Below are 17,132 nucleotides of genomic sequence, written 5' to 3' on the forward strand. Positions count from 1 at the left end.
GAAAAAGCCTGTCATACACCAGAGTTGCACTACTGGCTCTATGCGTTGTGCTGCGGGAGACTCGCCATCCCCCGATCTCCCTGTGGCCATACAACCCCCAGCCCTGAGGAGACGTCTTCGGAGAAGGGGAGAGAGAGGAGGAATCTGGCAGCGTCTGCACCAGAGAGACAACAGCACGCCTCTACCTTCCATGATTCTCAGCAACGTGAGGTCTTTAAGAAGGAAAATGGATGAGCTACGGATCAACACTACAGCCTGCTATGAGTACAGTGAGTCATCTATACTGAGACAGTTTTTACTGAGACATGGCTACATCGTGATGTTCCTGACTCCTTGTGTGAGTTGGAGGGTTTTTCTCTTATTCGCTCTGACAGGAGTGAAGCTTCGGGGAAAGACAGAGATGGGGGCATCTGTGTTCTTATCAACAACAAATGGTGCAGACAACATACAAGACTATTTGTAACCCCGACGTTGAACACATGTGTTTGAGTTTGAATCCCCTGTACCTTCCCAGAGAGTTTGGGAACATCATCATCTGTTCCGTGTATGTCCTATCCAGCGGGAACACTGCAAGTGCAGCTGCTCACATCACTGACTGTGTTCACTAGGAATTACTACGCACTCCTGAGGCAACCAATTTTCATCTTAGGGGACTTAAATAACTGCAAACTGAAACTGTCACTCCCAGGTTTCCAACAATACATCAAATGTGAGACAAAAGGGCAGAGAGCATTAGATAAGTGCTATGGTAATGTGAACAGTGCTTATGTGAGTAGAACCAAACCCTGCTGTCAAACTTTGACTATAATACAGTGCACCTTATCACCACACCGAATGTTCTCAAATGCAGCAAGAGGCATACAGTATAGGCACAGCGGTTTCCTAACAATACAACACAGGCTCTGATAACCCCGTATACAATGTTTAAAAATGCAACTAATGAACCCATAAACTATGAGTGCTTACATAGAAATGATAAAAGCACAAATTTACACTAATTTCCTTCTAGGTGATTTCTAGCAGAAGCCAGCCGTTGCTGTTTCGGAGCTGTAGCACCACCGGTATCTTTCTCCTCCCCAGTGTTGTGGAGCTGTGTTTAGCCTGCAGATGCTTCTTCAAAATAGATAATTTGACAGTTCTGAGTCAGGCTGTCCTCGGTCATCATTGATGTTTGATGCAAAGTGCATTCTGGGATACTCTACCCACAGTCTACACAAGTCAGTTTATGCTTGATATAGGATAAACACATATTGGTGTTTGGAACTTAAATGGCTAAATGTAGACTCTGAATTAAATATTGTGTGACTGATGACATTACAATAGCCCATGAGAACACAAGAATAGACAAGAATACAGATTGAGGAATTCCTGGGGTCAGGTGCTGTAGACATGGTTTGTCTCATCTTACCTGACTTTCCTGGTCTGAACACCTTCACCACAGTTATCCCTCAGGTCCACATTGCTGACCCTCCACACACTCCAGGGTTCCGCCACCCAGACATACTGGCCACAGTCACTGAGGCACGGCACCACCTCATACACCTGACACATATAAACACAGCAGTTACTTGCCTGAGCTTGAGCAGGAAATACAACAAAAAAGTGAAAACTGAATATTGTTTATGTCCTTAAGCTCTGGGACTGATCTGCAGTTATGAGCAAGAATATTTATTGAAATTACCGATGATTCCTGGGATTGAAATCCAATCTAAGATAGACTATTACTAATTGGACTTTTTCATAAAAAAAAAGTTTTGACTGAAAAAAACGGAAAAAATATTTCAGGAAAAGGAAAGACCAAGTTCTGAAATAATTACCACAGATGGATGTAAATAAAAATGTGTACTTACCTGAGCCTGTGGATGGAATCCATTCATCAAAGAAGAGAAAAGAGTGAAAAAATAAAGGGTCATTCAGATAATTGTACTCAGGAATCAGACAGAAAAATATATTTAATGTGATAGTATTATCAAAAGTGACAAAGAAGCAACCTCAAACAGACAAACAATACATTGTAATCTTTTGTTGAAACATTAACTAAGTTTTAAGTGAGACCTCTCTCACCTGGTTGACATGGTCCAGTTTAGGACATGGTCTTCCCCCATTGTATGGCTTTTCTCTCAGCCACTTGGAGCGAACTTTGACCCCACTACCACAGGACTTGCTGCAGCGTGACCAGTTTGACCACTCACTCAGTTTGCAGTCAGATGGACAGGGGATGATGCAAGCCTCCTCAATGTACCCTGTAACCAATCACATAATAACAGAAAAGCTTCAATACAGATCCATACGAGGAAAGACCAGAACTGTCAATGCAATGTTACCAGTGCTGGAAATGTTTTGGTATTTTTGTGAGGATGCAACATTGTCTTTATTTGGTTTTCTTTCATTGGTGCAGAAATGGACACATCAAGCATTTAAGCTATAGTTTGGAATTGTTTTTAGACTGTTGTTGTAGATGGGGCCTAAAACCAATCCCTGAGTTACACCTATTCCTGTACCTTGTTCCTGTACAGTGTATTTTTAACTTTGATATGCTGCATCCTATTAGATAAATATGAAAACATCCACACCAATGCTCTTGATGAAGAATTTAATTTAGATACCAAATTATAAATTTAAACAAATCACAAACCAAGACTAAATCAGATCTCTGCTTCGTGGGTGGAGTGGCATGTCCACATGTTGCGGCCAGTCCATGCTGCAAAATAGAGGAATAGAATAGGAACAGTGGACATTTTCCAGTGAATAACCAGTTTTTACCTGGCTGGACCATGTGGTGATAACACTATGGCACAAGCAATCAGCACTGATTGCTCTAGACCCAGGCAGGTATTGCAACAATCATTACTGTAGCAGCAATAACATGAAAAAAACACCATAGATGTTAAATGAAAATGTCTGTCTGCTAGGTATTCCCTCAACTTATTCCAGTCAGCGATCTTGACCTCTCTGCGGTATCTGTGGTGCTGGCGCCTTTTGAAAAATGTTTTATGCAAATGTAGGACAAACAATATGACTTGCTGAACAGTCAATTGGACGGCAGTGTTTTGGATTAACGAGAAACCCCGTTTGCATTAACCAGCAGAACGCTGCTGGAGCTGGTGAGCTCTGGAGGAGACAACTGTGGGCAGAGCCTGGAGGAATAAACACCTGGAGTCGAGGAGAGCACAGTTTATTTGGTTAACTTTTGGGATTAAAAAGATTTATATTCACTAATACTTCTCAACTTGTCTACAGTAAAAAGCTGCCAAAATCATACCGTAACAGTAATATTTGACTGCTGGATAGAGGGAAAATGTACTTTACTTCATGAACTTACAGTCATTAGATGGAAAAAGAATACACTGCAGGATAACAGAAAGGTCCGGAGACTCTGGTGAACTTTGTCACAGGGATAACTGCACTAAAACACACTTGGTGCCTGCTGTCAACATGTTTTTTCTCCAGGAGATATTTATCTGGTTGTGCAAACATGGAAGTGGCATGGTGTGTTAAAACATCAATAAACACTTAATTTCAAGTAGTAACAGATTTCTGGACATAGTCACTGTAATAATATTTCCAAAATCCTATAAGAAACGCACTTTATTATTCCCCTTTAGTGCTCAAAGTAGGCCATTATTTTAAGAGGGTGATGATATCTTACTTTAACATGTTACTTTTGTAGCAAGTTACCCCCAACACTGCCTACAAATTAGCTCCATATGTGTGTCTATTAACACAAGTTAGATTGAAAGCAAAAATGTACTCTAAAGGTTGTCAAAAGGAAATAAGGGAAATGTAAACACACTACAAATGTAATTGCAGGATCTACAATTGCTGTATGAGAGCATCCAAGGTAGATCCAACAACCAAACAGCTAGTAGCTGCTGACTGTCAGCTGTTGTGTAGCGGCAAGCTACGAACGGTCGCTACTTTCAAATTAAAAGCCCCCCGCTAAGAACCCAGTTCTAAAATCCAATGGGTCGCAATGTAAAGCTCTTATTTTGAAGACAACTTTGTTGTCACTGATCACTGCCCAACTTCGTGCTTCACGTCACGTCACGTCACGTCACGTGTTTACGCCTCATTAAATCCAGGGCTTGACTGTTTTCAGTGTTTTCCGCCAATAGAGGGGGCTCTCCTGCAAGTGGAGCTTTCCCTGCTCAAAGTTAAGTTGGTCAAAGTGCAAATGTTTACATAGTCATAAAATAAAATATTTTGTGTCTTTGAAAAATACAAGTCAAATGTTCAAAAAACCTTGTTATTTACTTTATGAGTGTAGTTTTAGAGGAACTGAGTTAATTGATAGGCTATTTATTTACAAATATAGCCACAGATGAAGACAAAATCAATCTTGTATGGAAAAAAGCATTAAAAATTGCAATAATCGAAGGATCGTGGCCAATAATCGAATCGAAGCTCCCATAATCGAAATCGAATCGAATCGTGAGGTACCCTTGTTGGAACACCCCTAATCCTCAGGCATGAAAGCATTCTTGCTGTTACTCGTTGGTGCTGATTCCAGATTCACCTATACAGATCTTTATGACTTCTGCCATAAACAAACCTAGCACCACTAATCTCCAGCTGTAGCCAGAGGGCAAATATCAACAGGAAGGACCGAGCAATTACAATGTTACTCTTATAATACTCTCTGGCATTAGAGGGCCAATCAAAGACTACTGAATCAGAGAGAAGGCAAGCAGCACAACCAACACTGAGTCCACTATCTTTTCACAGTTACAGCCAGGTACCATCAAGCAGCCCCATATTGGGAGGAAGGCTTTGAATCACAATGAGACAGATTTCTCAATGAGCAAACACAGACACACTCATTCCCCCGAGTGCTTTGATGTGCTCTGTATTTTCCCAGGACTAAGATGCAGAATACAACAGCACTTTGGTTCTTAATTCCCTTTTCTCCTTTTACTGGAATATACTGGGTATTGTTAATACATCTTACCGCCTGTGGCCTGACAGATTTGGACTGCTGGCAGCAAATAGATGCCCAGATACCCCTGACTGATTGTAGAATTTACACAGGAGATTTGATAAAAGGATACACTGATAAGTGACCCTCAGCTGGATCAAATGTGATCAGCCTAAAAGGTTGATTGATCCCAAGGATGGCTTGTTGAAGAACAGTTGTTGCCTACTTTACTTATTCTAGCCAGTTAATACTCACTTAAATAATTATCTTCTGCATAGAGCCTATAGCATGACTAAAAATAAGATAACAGTGGAGAGAATTGATGGTTTCCTACCTTGACCCATTTCAGGATCAATTAAAGATGCATTAAATCATCATATCTGTACTAAAATAGGTTGTTTGTCACTGCCGTCCAAAACAGCCCATATGAGCCCCACAAAATAGATACATATGATTATTTTCTGATCTTGGGACAATAGAATTTTTTTCAGGATGAGTTCTTGCCTGGGAAGAAAGTATGTGTACGGTATGAATAACCGTTGCTTAGCAAGTTAAATAATGAACCGAACGCTGATTACAGTCTCATGCTGTCACTACAGTTATCCTTTTCTATCTGTAGTGCTGTGTCAGCACTATTTACAGCGGCTATCTAGCTACTCAGTGCGAGACCGATGGGAAAAAATTATGTGTTCATATACAAAAAGACACAGTCAACTCTTGAGAGGGGGGACCCTTCTTATCCTGATAATTTTATATTTGTTAACAACTAATCCATGTTGAATTCAGCAGGAGCTTTGTGCAGCAGGTGGACAAAAGAGTCCTGCTGTCTGTTTAGCTAACGGAGCTAACTGCTAACAGATCTAAAAAAAAAAAAAAAAAATACAAGGTTACTTCTTCAAGTTCTACTTCTTTCAGTTTTAATGGCCTTTGGCAAACCAACTTACATGTTCATTATTCCCACCTACTGGACTGTAGAGAGTGTAGCAGTAGATTGGCAAAAAAAAACAAGTTCTCTCTGTTGTTCCTGATACTCTAAAGCGGCTTCTTAGAAAAAAATCATGTAGTTCAATTTTTTTTTGGATTTTAAACTATATATCCTTTTTTTTTCTAAAAATAAAAATAATTTGCATCACCACCTTATTGTATTATGCTAATTTACTTCAATTTAACGACATTTAAATAATAAAATAACTTCAATTTATAATGATCTTTTATGAATCCTGTCCAAATAAGTGTTCATTTCACTGAGGGAATCATCAGCTGTCTTTGATTGACAGCCGTTCCGTGACATGATGCCTCTCGCACAGTAAGGCCGGCCTCCAGGATGAACAGAATTGTTTCATGTGGGATACCTACTGTTTTTTGTGGGAAGATTGTCTATTCTGTGGAGTGTTGGATTTAACTGAATTTAATTTTAAATTTCCAAGAGGAAAATGTTTCATTTGATCTTCCAAAAGACACAATCTCACTTGAAACAGGAAAAGTGGGTTAGACAAAGTCATATTCACCAGGTGTTGGCATTCAGATGGTTAGTGATCCCTGCTAGTTCCATTTTGCCTAGACATGTAATACATGTAGATTGTTCATTTTAAACATTTCTGAAAGAAAGATAATATTCAAAGAAACAGGATTTCCTTGTTTCTTTGAGTGTAATTTACCACTGGACGTTAATTAATTGTCAGCATTTTGAGGTAAACTTCCCGATTTTTGATCAGTGTTTTTCATGTATTTTTGATTACTGTAGCTGGTTCTAAAACATAAGAAAAGTTAGTGGGTTACTTAAGAATGGGAATCTCACCATGGCTGTTACAGCGAGAGGTCTCCACAATGCGGTTGTCCTGGTCATAGCATACCATGGCCTGGTAACGATATCCTTGGCCACACTCCTTGATGTCACCTTGGACCCTCATGCCCAGTTGACCCTCCATACGGCCACCCTCAGGGAGAACACAGTCAGACCAGTTGCCCAGAGGCTGGGCATTGTATTTGTTACATGGGCAGTACTGGGTCTCACTTAAGGGATACACCTGGTGGTTTTTACACTGGTCCCGCTTTTTGCTCTTCCCTGAAAAAAACAAACATATTAAATGTAATTGATAAACATTTTGGCATACCATGGAACCCTCAGCTGATACACAGCTGAACTTGTAGTTGTGAATGCTGGCTGTTGAAAAGCTGACGTTGTAAAATCTTTGAATAATGCCAAGAATATATGAAAAATGTGAAATATTTTTAAAGTTCATTGAAAAGCTGATGCTAAATGTGCATTGCTGGCTTTAAAAACTTTGATTAACTACCAGAAAATATGAAAAATTTGAAATATTTTATAGTTTGTTGAAAAGCTAACGCCAAACTGGATTGGTGGCTTTAATTTATTTGAAGTTGTGTCTTGAAGTATTGAAGTTGAGTATGAAGTGTCCTTATAGTGGGATGAAGGATAAAAATATACTATAACCTGTGAGCCAAACTACAATGCTGGCTTGAATTTGTGTCAAGAAGCAGCTGATGGAGTATGAAGAGATGTTACAATGAGAATGAGTCGAATACTCTGAATGGGACTGAAAAGTTGAATAAATCTCATAATGTATCAAAGATTGAGAACATTCAAATATTTAAATATTTTTCTATGTGTGTGTGTCTGCTTGGTCATGTGTGCACACTTATGCATGCATATTTGGCTATGTGTGTGTGTGTGTGTGTGTGTGTGTGTGTGTGTGTGTGTGTATGTGTGTGTGGTTATCTGTGTGTGTGGGCCACTGTGTGTTTTAAACTGCACTTAAACTTAGCAAATCTGTCTCTGTCTTAGCCCAATTGTTATCGGTTGCCATGGTGATGGCACACACTGTGAAATGTTTGTGTGTTTATTGTCAAAAATGTGGCTAGTGGAGCAGTTGTGGATGTGTTTGCCTGCCTCCAAATGTTTTTCCTCTCAATTTAATGGGACTTTATCAACAGTTGGTGAGCGCTCATCATGTAATTTCAAAGCCCACTGAGCCAAAAGTATTGGTCCACAAATTTTCCTTCAAGCTGATGTCATCATTTTGCTGCTTGAGTGAACATTGTGGGAATGGGAGCAAGTTGAAGTAAAGGATTTAGTAATTTTTTCTCCTCTGTGCTGTCAGTTGAGTCCTCCACTCTGACTCTCAACATTTTGCCCCATACACACCAATGCAAAACTCTGAAAATGTCAGGAAAATTATGAATTTTTGAACTGTGACTGTGCAAAGTATGAATGTCATGAAAAGTGAAATTGATTTGAGAAAGTCCTAGTCTTTTAGAATCTTTGAAAGTTTGAATGGAGTTTCTATATGAATGTATGAAGGAGTGAGAGGAGTTTGAGAATTAGTGGGTTTGAAGGAATTTCTAATTGACTTACATTATAACTAAGATATAACTAAGTTTCAAAGAAAGTTGAATATTTTAAATATCCAAAGTTTGAATGAAGTTTCTATCGGGAAGCCTGAGTGAGTAATGAAAAAATGTCAAAATGTGGGATTTTTGAACATTCCATCTATCTGCTTGAATGGGGCAAAAATGTCCGGAAAACATTAAATATTTCTGAAATTATGAATGATATCAATGAGATTGTTGATCTCAATTGAGATGAATATTTGATGTTTGAATGGAGTGAATATGTTCATTCCAGCATTCACAACCAATTAAAGAACAGTTTTGAGCCCTTTAAGTCAATTTAAAACATAAAATGTAAAATCTCCTAATCAGTTTTTGACATCCTTTAATGAATCTTACTCCAAAGGCAAACTGGACATTGCCTACAAGTTAAAGTCTGTCACTCACCAACTAGCAACCTTTTGCGGGTCCTGACGCCCACACAATCGACTGTGCAGGGGGAGAACTTGGACCAAATGCTGAGTTGACAGTCTTCCTGGCAGGGTAGCTGGCAGGGCTGTGTGATAGGCGGCATGGAGCTGGCAAACTTAAGACAAGCCTCAATGTCTGCCTGCCCACCATCCTGCTTCCGGCATGAAACAGCTATAGGGGAAAGAAGCAAATTGAGTTTTTATGAGGATGGAGACATTTGGTGAGTCACTGTCAATATGTGCATGATGAGAATAGTCATCCATGTGTCCATGGTAGATTTTAGGGCCTGACACTCTATTCTGGCACACTTAGTACGATCCAAACACTGGTCTGATAATAAAAAAGTTGGTAAATATGGCCTAGATTTAGCGGTTTCCAAATATAAACAGCTGAACTGCTGCTATTTTCTCACTTGAAGATGATGTTGGTTGCCCTCATCTGTCAACGTAGTAAGCTAATAAGTGAGTGTTAGCAGTACAGTCCAGCTCTTTACATTGCAAGCCATGGTGTAAGACATAGACTAGAGTAGAAGTATACTAGTATTACTGTATGCCCAGATCTGGCCCACACCAGACAGAATGATTTGGTTCACTTTTGACTGACATCTGGTGATTCAATGCTGCTTGTGGCAAGCCATAGCAGTACGTTGGCCGGATGAGGGTGTCTGGTCATCCGATACTTGGGACAGGTGAGGGTGTCTGGTAAATTTTGCTATCTAGGATGCCTCCGCGCACCTGTCAAGTGGCTGTTCCAGGGCTATGGCTGTTCCAGGGCAGGATATCATGATGTCACAACTTCATCATTCTGTCCTATTAGACATCTGTATGTCAAATTTCATCTTAAGACAAGACAGCCATCATCATTCCTGTACCTAAAAAGTCTTAATGACTACCACCCTGTGGCCCTCACCCCCATCCGGATGAAGGGTTTTGAGAAACTGGTTCTCCGGCACATCAAAGACAACATCCCTGCCAGCCTGGAAGCTGACCAGTATGGTTTCAGAACTAACAGAGGATGCCATATCTGCCCTAACAACAACTACACCAGGATGCTGTTTGTTGACTTCAGCTCAGCATTCAACACAATCTCACCCATGAAGCTGATTGGAAAACTTAACACACTGGGCTTAAGTACAACACTCTGCAACTGGATACTGGACTTCCTCACAAGCTGGGTGAGCTTAACAGAGAGTTCAGATTGGCAGTCACAGCTCCTCTACGTTAGTGCTCAACATCGGCGCCACCCCAGGGCTGTCTGCTCAGCCCCCGTCCCCTACTGCACACCCCTGACTGCACTCCCAGACATCAAGGTAACTCTATTGTGAAGTATGAGGACGACACCACCATAATCGGACGCATTATAAACAAAGATGAGAGTTCATATCAGGAGGAGAGAACAATCTACTGTTCAATGTCAGCAAAACCAAGAAGCTGATTGTTGATTTAGAATAAAGGACGCAAAGACACACAGCCCTGTGTACATCAGTGGAGCTGAGGTGGAACAGGTGAACAGATATAAATTTCCTTGGAATTTCCATCACTGACAACCTATCTTGGTCATCACACATCACTGCCCTCGTTAAAAAAGCACAGAAAAGGCTCTTTCTACGGAAACTTAGAAAAGCTAAATTCTGTAGCAAGATTTCGGTCAACTTTTACATAGGAGCAAAAGAAAGCATCCTGACTGGAAACATCACAAACTGGCATGGTTCAGGCATGGCACAGCACAGGATGGCTCTACAGCGGGTGATTAAAACCGGCCAGAACATCGTCCACAGAGGATCAGTGACATCGATGAAGTGAGATGTCTGCAGGGAGCCCAAAGGATACTCAAAGACGACTTAGGCTGTACGTCTGTTCACCCTGCTGCCATCTGGCAAAAGATACAGAAGTATCCACTGCCATACTACCAGACTATAGTGCAGCTTCATTCCCCAGGCCTTGAAACTCCTGAATTCATCCTCAAAACTCTATTGTCTGAAATAGATGTAGCAGGACTCAATGACTCAATCATTTAATTTTTTCAAACCCCTGTTTTAAAATGACAAATAAATTTACCCTGTACCTTGTAACTTGTAATTATTGTATGACTTCTTGTGTTATGGCCAAAAATGTGTTTTGTGAGGTCACAGAGACCTTGACCTCTGACCTGTGGCCACCACATTCTTATCAGTTTATCCCTGGATCATAGTGGACATTTGTACTAAATTTGAAGAAATACCTTCAATGCTCTCTTGAGGTATGGCATTCATGATAATGGGATATCATGAGGTCATAGTGACCTTGATCTTGGTCCAACAAAATCTAATCAATTCATCTTTGAATCATGGTAGACATTTGGACCGAATTTGCCGAAATTCCCTAAAGGCGTTTCTGAGATATTGCGTTCATGAAGATGGGGTGCCATGAGGTCACAATGACCTTGACCTTTGGCCACCAAAATCTAATCAGTTCATCCTTCCATTCAAGTGAACATTTGTACCTTATTTGAAGTAACTCCCTGAAGGCATTCTTGAGATTACAATCAAAAGTTGTTAGCTGGTCTTGTTTGTTACTGCTGACCACTGCTCTGCTCTGTTAATGTTGTGAAGTGCTACATTTTGTCCAGGTGAAGGAAGCTGTGAACTATTGCTGGTGAGTAAGGAGAAATTGTAGATCCAGTGTTTAGGCATTCTGTGAGGAGAGTTAGCTGAAATATTTAATCTTGTCTAGATACTTTTTGTGTCAACTCTTGTGAAACTGTTGAAGCTGAGTAGCTATCAGTGAGTTTCGGCCAAGTCAGGTGTGGTGAATAGGCTTGATTGCAGGGCGGAGCTGAGCCTGCATGAGGTAAATCTAGCACATATGAGCTAGTCACTACAGTGTCAGCTGCAGTATCAGGACAGCCGAACAAGGACTTAGGGAGTCTCTCTGTGGGAGTCTATCGAGGAGGTCCAAGTAACCCACTGTCCAACACAGATCGCAGCCGTGAGTCCCACCCAATCCCAGTCAGGACATCAAACTAAAGAAGATTTCACTGGAGACCCATTGCTCGAGGCTGTAACCCAGCCAATCTCTGTTACCCAACATTCTCCACAGGTACTGAACTAGGGGGGGCTATGGAACTGCCAGTCTGCATTAAAGAGAAGAATGGCGGACACCATTTCAGCCTATGCCTCCCTGCAGACTCTCCACTTCCTGGCCCTTACAGAGACCTGGATCACTCCCGAAAACACTGCCACTCCAGCTGCCCTCTCAACTGCCTACTCATTCTCACACTCCCTGAGACAAACAGGTTGAGGAGGAAGAACTGGACTCCTCAACTCACCATACCAGGTTCTTACCGTCGACCACCTACCCGGATCTGCATTTGAATTCCACACTGTCTCTGTCACCCTTCCTTTCAAGCTCAACTTTGTGGTGATCTATCGCCCTCCCGGTCCTCTCTGCGACTTCTTTGATGAGATGGACGCCCTTCTAAGCTGCTCCCGGGACAATGGCACACCACTCCTTGTCCTGGGTGATTTCAACATCCCCCCAGAGAAGCTGCACTCATCTGAATTCATCAACTTCTTCTCAACATTTGACCTCACACTCTCCCCCTCTCCACCCACCCACCGGGCTGGGAACCAACTTGACCTTGTCTTCACAAGGTCCTGTAGTACCTTGGCACTCTCTGTTACCCCGCTCACTGTGTCTGACCACCACTTTGTCGCTTTCTCTCTCCCCTTGAAGTCCACCACTTTCCTCGCCCCTACACCTTGCATGGTCACCACCCACCTCAACCTGAAATCCCTCTCTCCCGCCACTCTCTCCTCAACTGTTCTTTTACCATCTACAGAACAATTCTCTCTAATGTCCACGAGGAAGCCCCCTCCACTCTGTTATCCCCCCCCTCCTCCTCTTTAAACACTCTCTGTCCCCTCACCTCCTGACCAGCACGATCATCCCCCTGATCTCACACAACATCTTGCCTTTCCTCACCACCCTGATCAACTCCTCCCTCACTTCAGGCCATATTCCAACTCCTTTCAAGACAGCTACAGTAAAGCCACTCCTAAAGAAACCCACCCTAGACTCAGCTGACATCCACAAATACAGACCTACAGACTTTCACAAAGATCTCCTTGACCCTAATCAGTCGGGCTTCAGGACTGCGAATGTGGCATCGCTGACTCTGCTCTAACCTGGTTCACATCATACCTGACAAATGGCTCCTTGTCTAAACCCTGCTTTCTGGAAACTGGTGTCCCTCAAGGTGGCCTGATCATGCAGATTTGCCCTCTACAACATCCGCAGGATCCGGTCTTTCCTCACAATGGATGCAACGCAACTCCTGGTCCAAGCGCTGGTCATCTCCCACCTGGACTACTGCAACTTGCTTTTGGCTTGACTCCCAGCCTCCGCAGCTAAACAGTTGCAACGTATCCTGAACGCTGCAGCGCGCCCTGTTTTCAATCTACCCAAATTCTCCCATGTGACCCCCCTCCTCTGTGACCTCCACTGGCTTCCTGTTGCGGCCCACATCCGATTCAAGACGATGGTGCTGGCCTTCAAGGCCGCAACGGAACTGCACCCATCTACCTCCAAACACTGGTCAGACCACACGCCCCAGCGCGAGCACTTTGCTCTACTACATCAGCTGGCCGGCTGGTACCACCATCGCTGAGAGCAAACAAAGGCCACTCAGCGAAGTCGCAACTCTGCTCTGGCGCCCCAGTGGTGGAACGAACTTCCGACCAATATCATGACAGCAGAATCACTTGCCATCTTCGGCAAAAGACTCAAGACTCACTTGTTCAGACTTCACCTCGACCCTGCATAGCATGACTCCCCTTGAGTCTTATCATTGTGGTTAATACCATTGACTAGTTAGATGTCTAAAAATAGCCGCTTAGTAAAACTTTCCCATAGTAATGAGAACAGGTGACAATATGCTAACAATGAAAAACACCAATAATTATCCCCAGGTATAAGAGACCAACAACATTTACTGCCATACACACAAACACACTCAAACACACACACACACACACACACACACACACACACACACAGGAAAGGCCTGTAAGATGGCTTTGGCCTTCTGCAAGTATTGACTGAGTGGGTGAATAGTAAGAGGTTTGTATTGAATTGTGTCTCTCCAGCTCAGAGTATAATGTTACAGGTAATGGTACCATAATGACAAGAGCCTCCCAAGATGCAGGATGCTCATCACTGGAATCAGATAATGTCTCTGTCTCTAAGACTTTAATGGGAGTCTGAGTGTGTGCACTGATAACGAGTCAGCTATCTGCCCGAATTCTCACTCAGACCAAGTCATAAGGCAAGCCATCTTAAAACAACAGTACATTGTTTGTTATAAGACTTTCCTGCGGTGTTAAAGTGATAGTTCAGGTGTTTTGATGTGGGGTCGTATAAGGTACTTAACGCTAGTCTGTGTATTATGTCAAGTATATGACTGGCAGCTGTCCGTCAAAGTGGAGAAGCAGATCATTGTACTGCTGAAACTGTGATGGCAGCAAGACGTATTTATGCCACCTCAAATAAGTCCCACCAAAATATATTTGTTTAAGCATACGCTTTGTTTTGCCGTCAAACAGCCTTTTCCTTGGGCATTCCCTCAACCACACAACATCCGCATTCTTATGCACAAGCGGAATGTAGTGCCAAAGGAAAAAGCAGTTGGACAGCAATGTAAAGCACCAAAAATGTTAAAAACATAGCGTAAATGCAAACAGATATATATATATATATATATATATATATATATATATATATATATATATATATATTCGGTGGAACTTATTTTAGGTGGCTAAAATATATCTTGCTGCTGGTGAAGTTTCAGCAGTACAGTGCCCTGCTTCCTGCCGCCGCTGCGTGATGCCACTCCACACAGAGAGAGAGCTGACAGTCATCTACTGCAGGTAATTCACCGACTAGCAATGAGTACCTCCTACAACAAGACCCGAACTATTCCTTTAAAAGAAAGTAAAATCAGCATTTAGCATTTAGATTGAAGTATCTGATCAGTGCTCTGTTTATCTAATGTATTCATATAGGGAAGACAACATGAAGTGAATGTTTGTGTAGTGTGTGTGTGTGTGTGTGTGTCCTTACCCCGAACCTGCATGCCTGGCCCACAGGTCTCCTGAGCTCCAGGACTGTCTTGACGAACTGACCATGGAACCAGCTGGCATCGCCGCCACTTGTGGGTTTTCCATCTAAAAGCAAAGCATAAGAATCAGAGGTGTCTTGAACTTTAATACGGGGGGAGTGAACTGTCACTATTTTGAATCCCTGAACCAGATGGAAAGCAAGAAGACTCACTGTTCACTACATCTTTTACAACAGCCTTGAATTGAGCCAACAACACACTGATAATCGTCCTATTCCTAGATCATTGCTGCTAGAAGGACAACAATTTAAAATTCAGTCAGCCAGATCCATGTTGACATTTGACATCTAAGTTCTGATCTTGTTGCTCCATGATGCTGCAGGCAGTGGGGAGTGAGAATAATCATAAGTCCTGCTGCGCATACAGAAACAGAGCGAATGCCTGCAGGTGAAGGCTGAAGTCACGGTGGGGCTTATGACATGTTATATGATCGAGCAGCACCAGTAACAGCTAATTTCAGCATTGTTTTCAGATGAGCCAGCCATAACTAAAAAGGTGTCAGAATATGCCATGTGAGTGTAGCGTTGGATTCAAATAGACTCCCTGAACTAACTCACAGCTTTGATTCATTTAGACCAAATAAATGTTCCCACAATATAGGTACTCAGTATAGGTACTGCTTTGGGTTTGTGGCTTGCTTGCAAAATTGCTACTGTTGGGTCTCATTCCCAGTTGTCAAGTACAGACGACCAGGGAATGAGGCTCAATAGTATCTTTTTCTATCACTCATCCCACCGTTAAGAAATATCATGGATCTGTCCCTTTATTGGCTGCAGATTCATATAAAGGGACAGATCCATGACTTTTTTCTCACCTTCTTTGACATTGTGAGGGGTAGGGTTAGGGTTAGGTGCTTCTGTTGTTACCTATATCCTTGACAGACCGATGGAGCTTCACACTCTCTCTCCTGAGTCAGCACTTCAGGACAGTCTTGTCCTCCGTTGGCTGGTGACTGTATGATAATACGTTTCCTGGACTGCTTCTTCTTGGTGTTACCACCTAAACAAACACAATAAAAACACACATATACATGCATTGTTTCTTTTAGCTAAGTGAAAGTAATAAACTGGCAACTCAATATAAATTTTAAAGATTAATTGTAGCAGAGTCAGCTTGGCTGTGGTTCCAGCATGTCCAAGATTTGAAAAGGTACTTGAAAAAGACATGTCTTCTGTGTGCTCATGGCTGTATTTTATTAAATCTGTCAATGTAGACTGAGAAATGTACTGAAGCCCAGTTGGTCTTTTATTTGTAATATATATCTATTCTCTCTGATTTGCTCACCCTGTACTGACAGTGATCACTTCAAGGGGAGGCTAAAACAATCAAGTGAAATATTGAATACCACCTCCATCATCTTCTCTGCGGTATCCAGTACAACTCCACAGGTAGTAGAGGTAATTGACTTAACAGGAAGTTACGATCTATATCAGTATAATTAGATCAGATTACAGTTCACATAAGCCTAGTGGTTCCTGTTGGACGATCATTTACGAAGGACGGTGATTTATAGAACAAAGTGCGGCTTCATCACATCATACAAAAATGTTGAGTTTGCAGATAGCAAAGGGCAAGAGATGCAGACTACCATGCGTGTCATATTGTAGATACCAATTTTGAACATAAAATGGCCTATCTCATTAAGTTCATTGGGCCTGCCACCTGTCTATTACAGTCGTCTAAGTCATCTGATATAGTTGCTTTTAACTATACATTTGCATGTGCATTGCAAGTCTCTCAGTCTCTCTTCATAGCATTTGGTTGTGTGCATCCATAGAAACCAATGCTATATGTTTGCAGTATGCCATTAAGTACATGCACTGTGGAGGCAGTGTGTCAGGATGGAAGTACGGTTTCTTTGGAAAAGAAACTAATAGAGGTTATTTCTTGCTGCTTCCGTTTTTGGTATAATCTTAACCTTTTCATGCATTGTGCCCATACAGGACATAACATCAAAATGGCAGAGGGAGGAGGAGATGCATCAAGTATCTTGGGGATAATTGCTGATTTACTAAAACAAGACAAGACATGTATATACGTATATATACATATAAATACATATATATATATATATATTTATATATATAAATAATTATTATTATTACATAACAAATCATTTTAGTCAGATTTCAGAAAAAAACTATAATTCTTGCATGTTTTATTTAAAATTATGATGCAATTTACACTTGAATAGTTTGATTGAAGAGCAATATTGATATTCAGATTTTATCTAAAT

At 41.6% G+C, this 17,132-nt stretch overlaps 1 protein-coding gene across 1 annotated transcript in view; it reads right to left on the reverse strand.

The window, feature by feature from the left end:
- thsd7aa (thrombospondin, type I, domain containing 7Aa) overlaps positions 1–17,132 on the reverse strand; it is a 189,141-nt gene that overhangs the window by 33,299 nt on the left and 138,710 nt on the right. The window contains exons 10-15 of the mRNA XM_084379897.1: positions 15,763–15,895; positions 14,839–14,942; positions 8,714–8,908; positions 6,714–6,980; positions 2,065–2,243; positions 1,409–1,572 (exon numbers count right to left, since the gene is read on the reverse strand). Of these exons, the coding sequence (XP_084236023.1) occupies positions 1,409–1,572; positions 2,065–2,243; positions 6,714–6,980; positions 8,714–8,908; positions 14,839–14,942; positions 15,763–15,895 (1,042 nt within the window). The remainder of the gene's footprint in view (positions 1–1,408; positions 1,573–2,064; positions 2,244–6,713; positions 6,981–8,713; positions 8,909–14,838; positions 14,943–15,762; positions 15,896–17,132) is intronic.

This window comes from Pagrus pagrus (genome assembly GCF_965226575.1).
Source record: "Pagrus pagrus genome assembly, chromosome: 17".
Lineage (NCBI taxonomy): Eukaryota > Metazoa > Chordata > Actinopteri > Spariformes > Sparidae > Pagrus > Pagrus pagrus.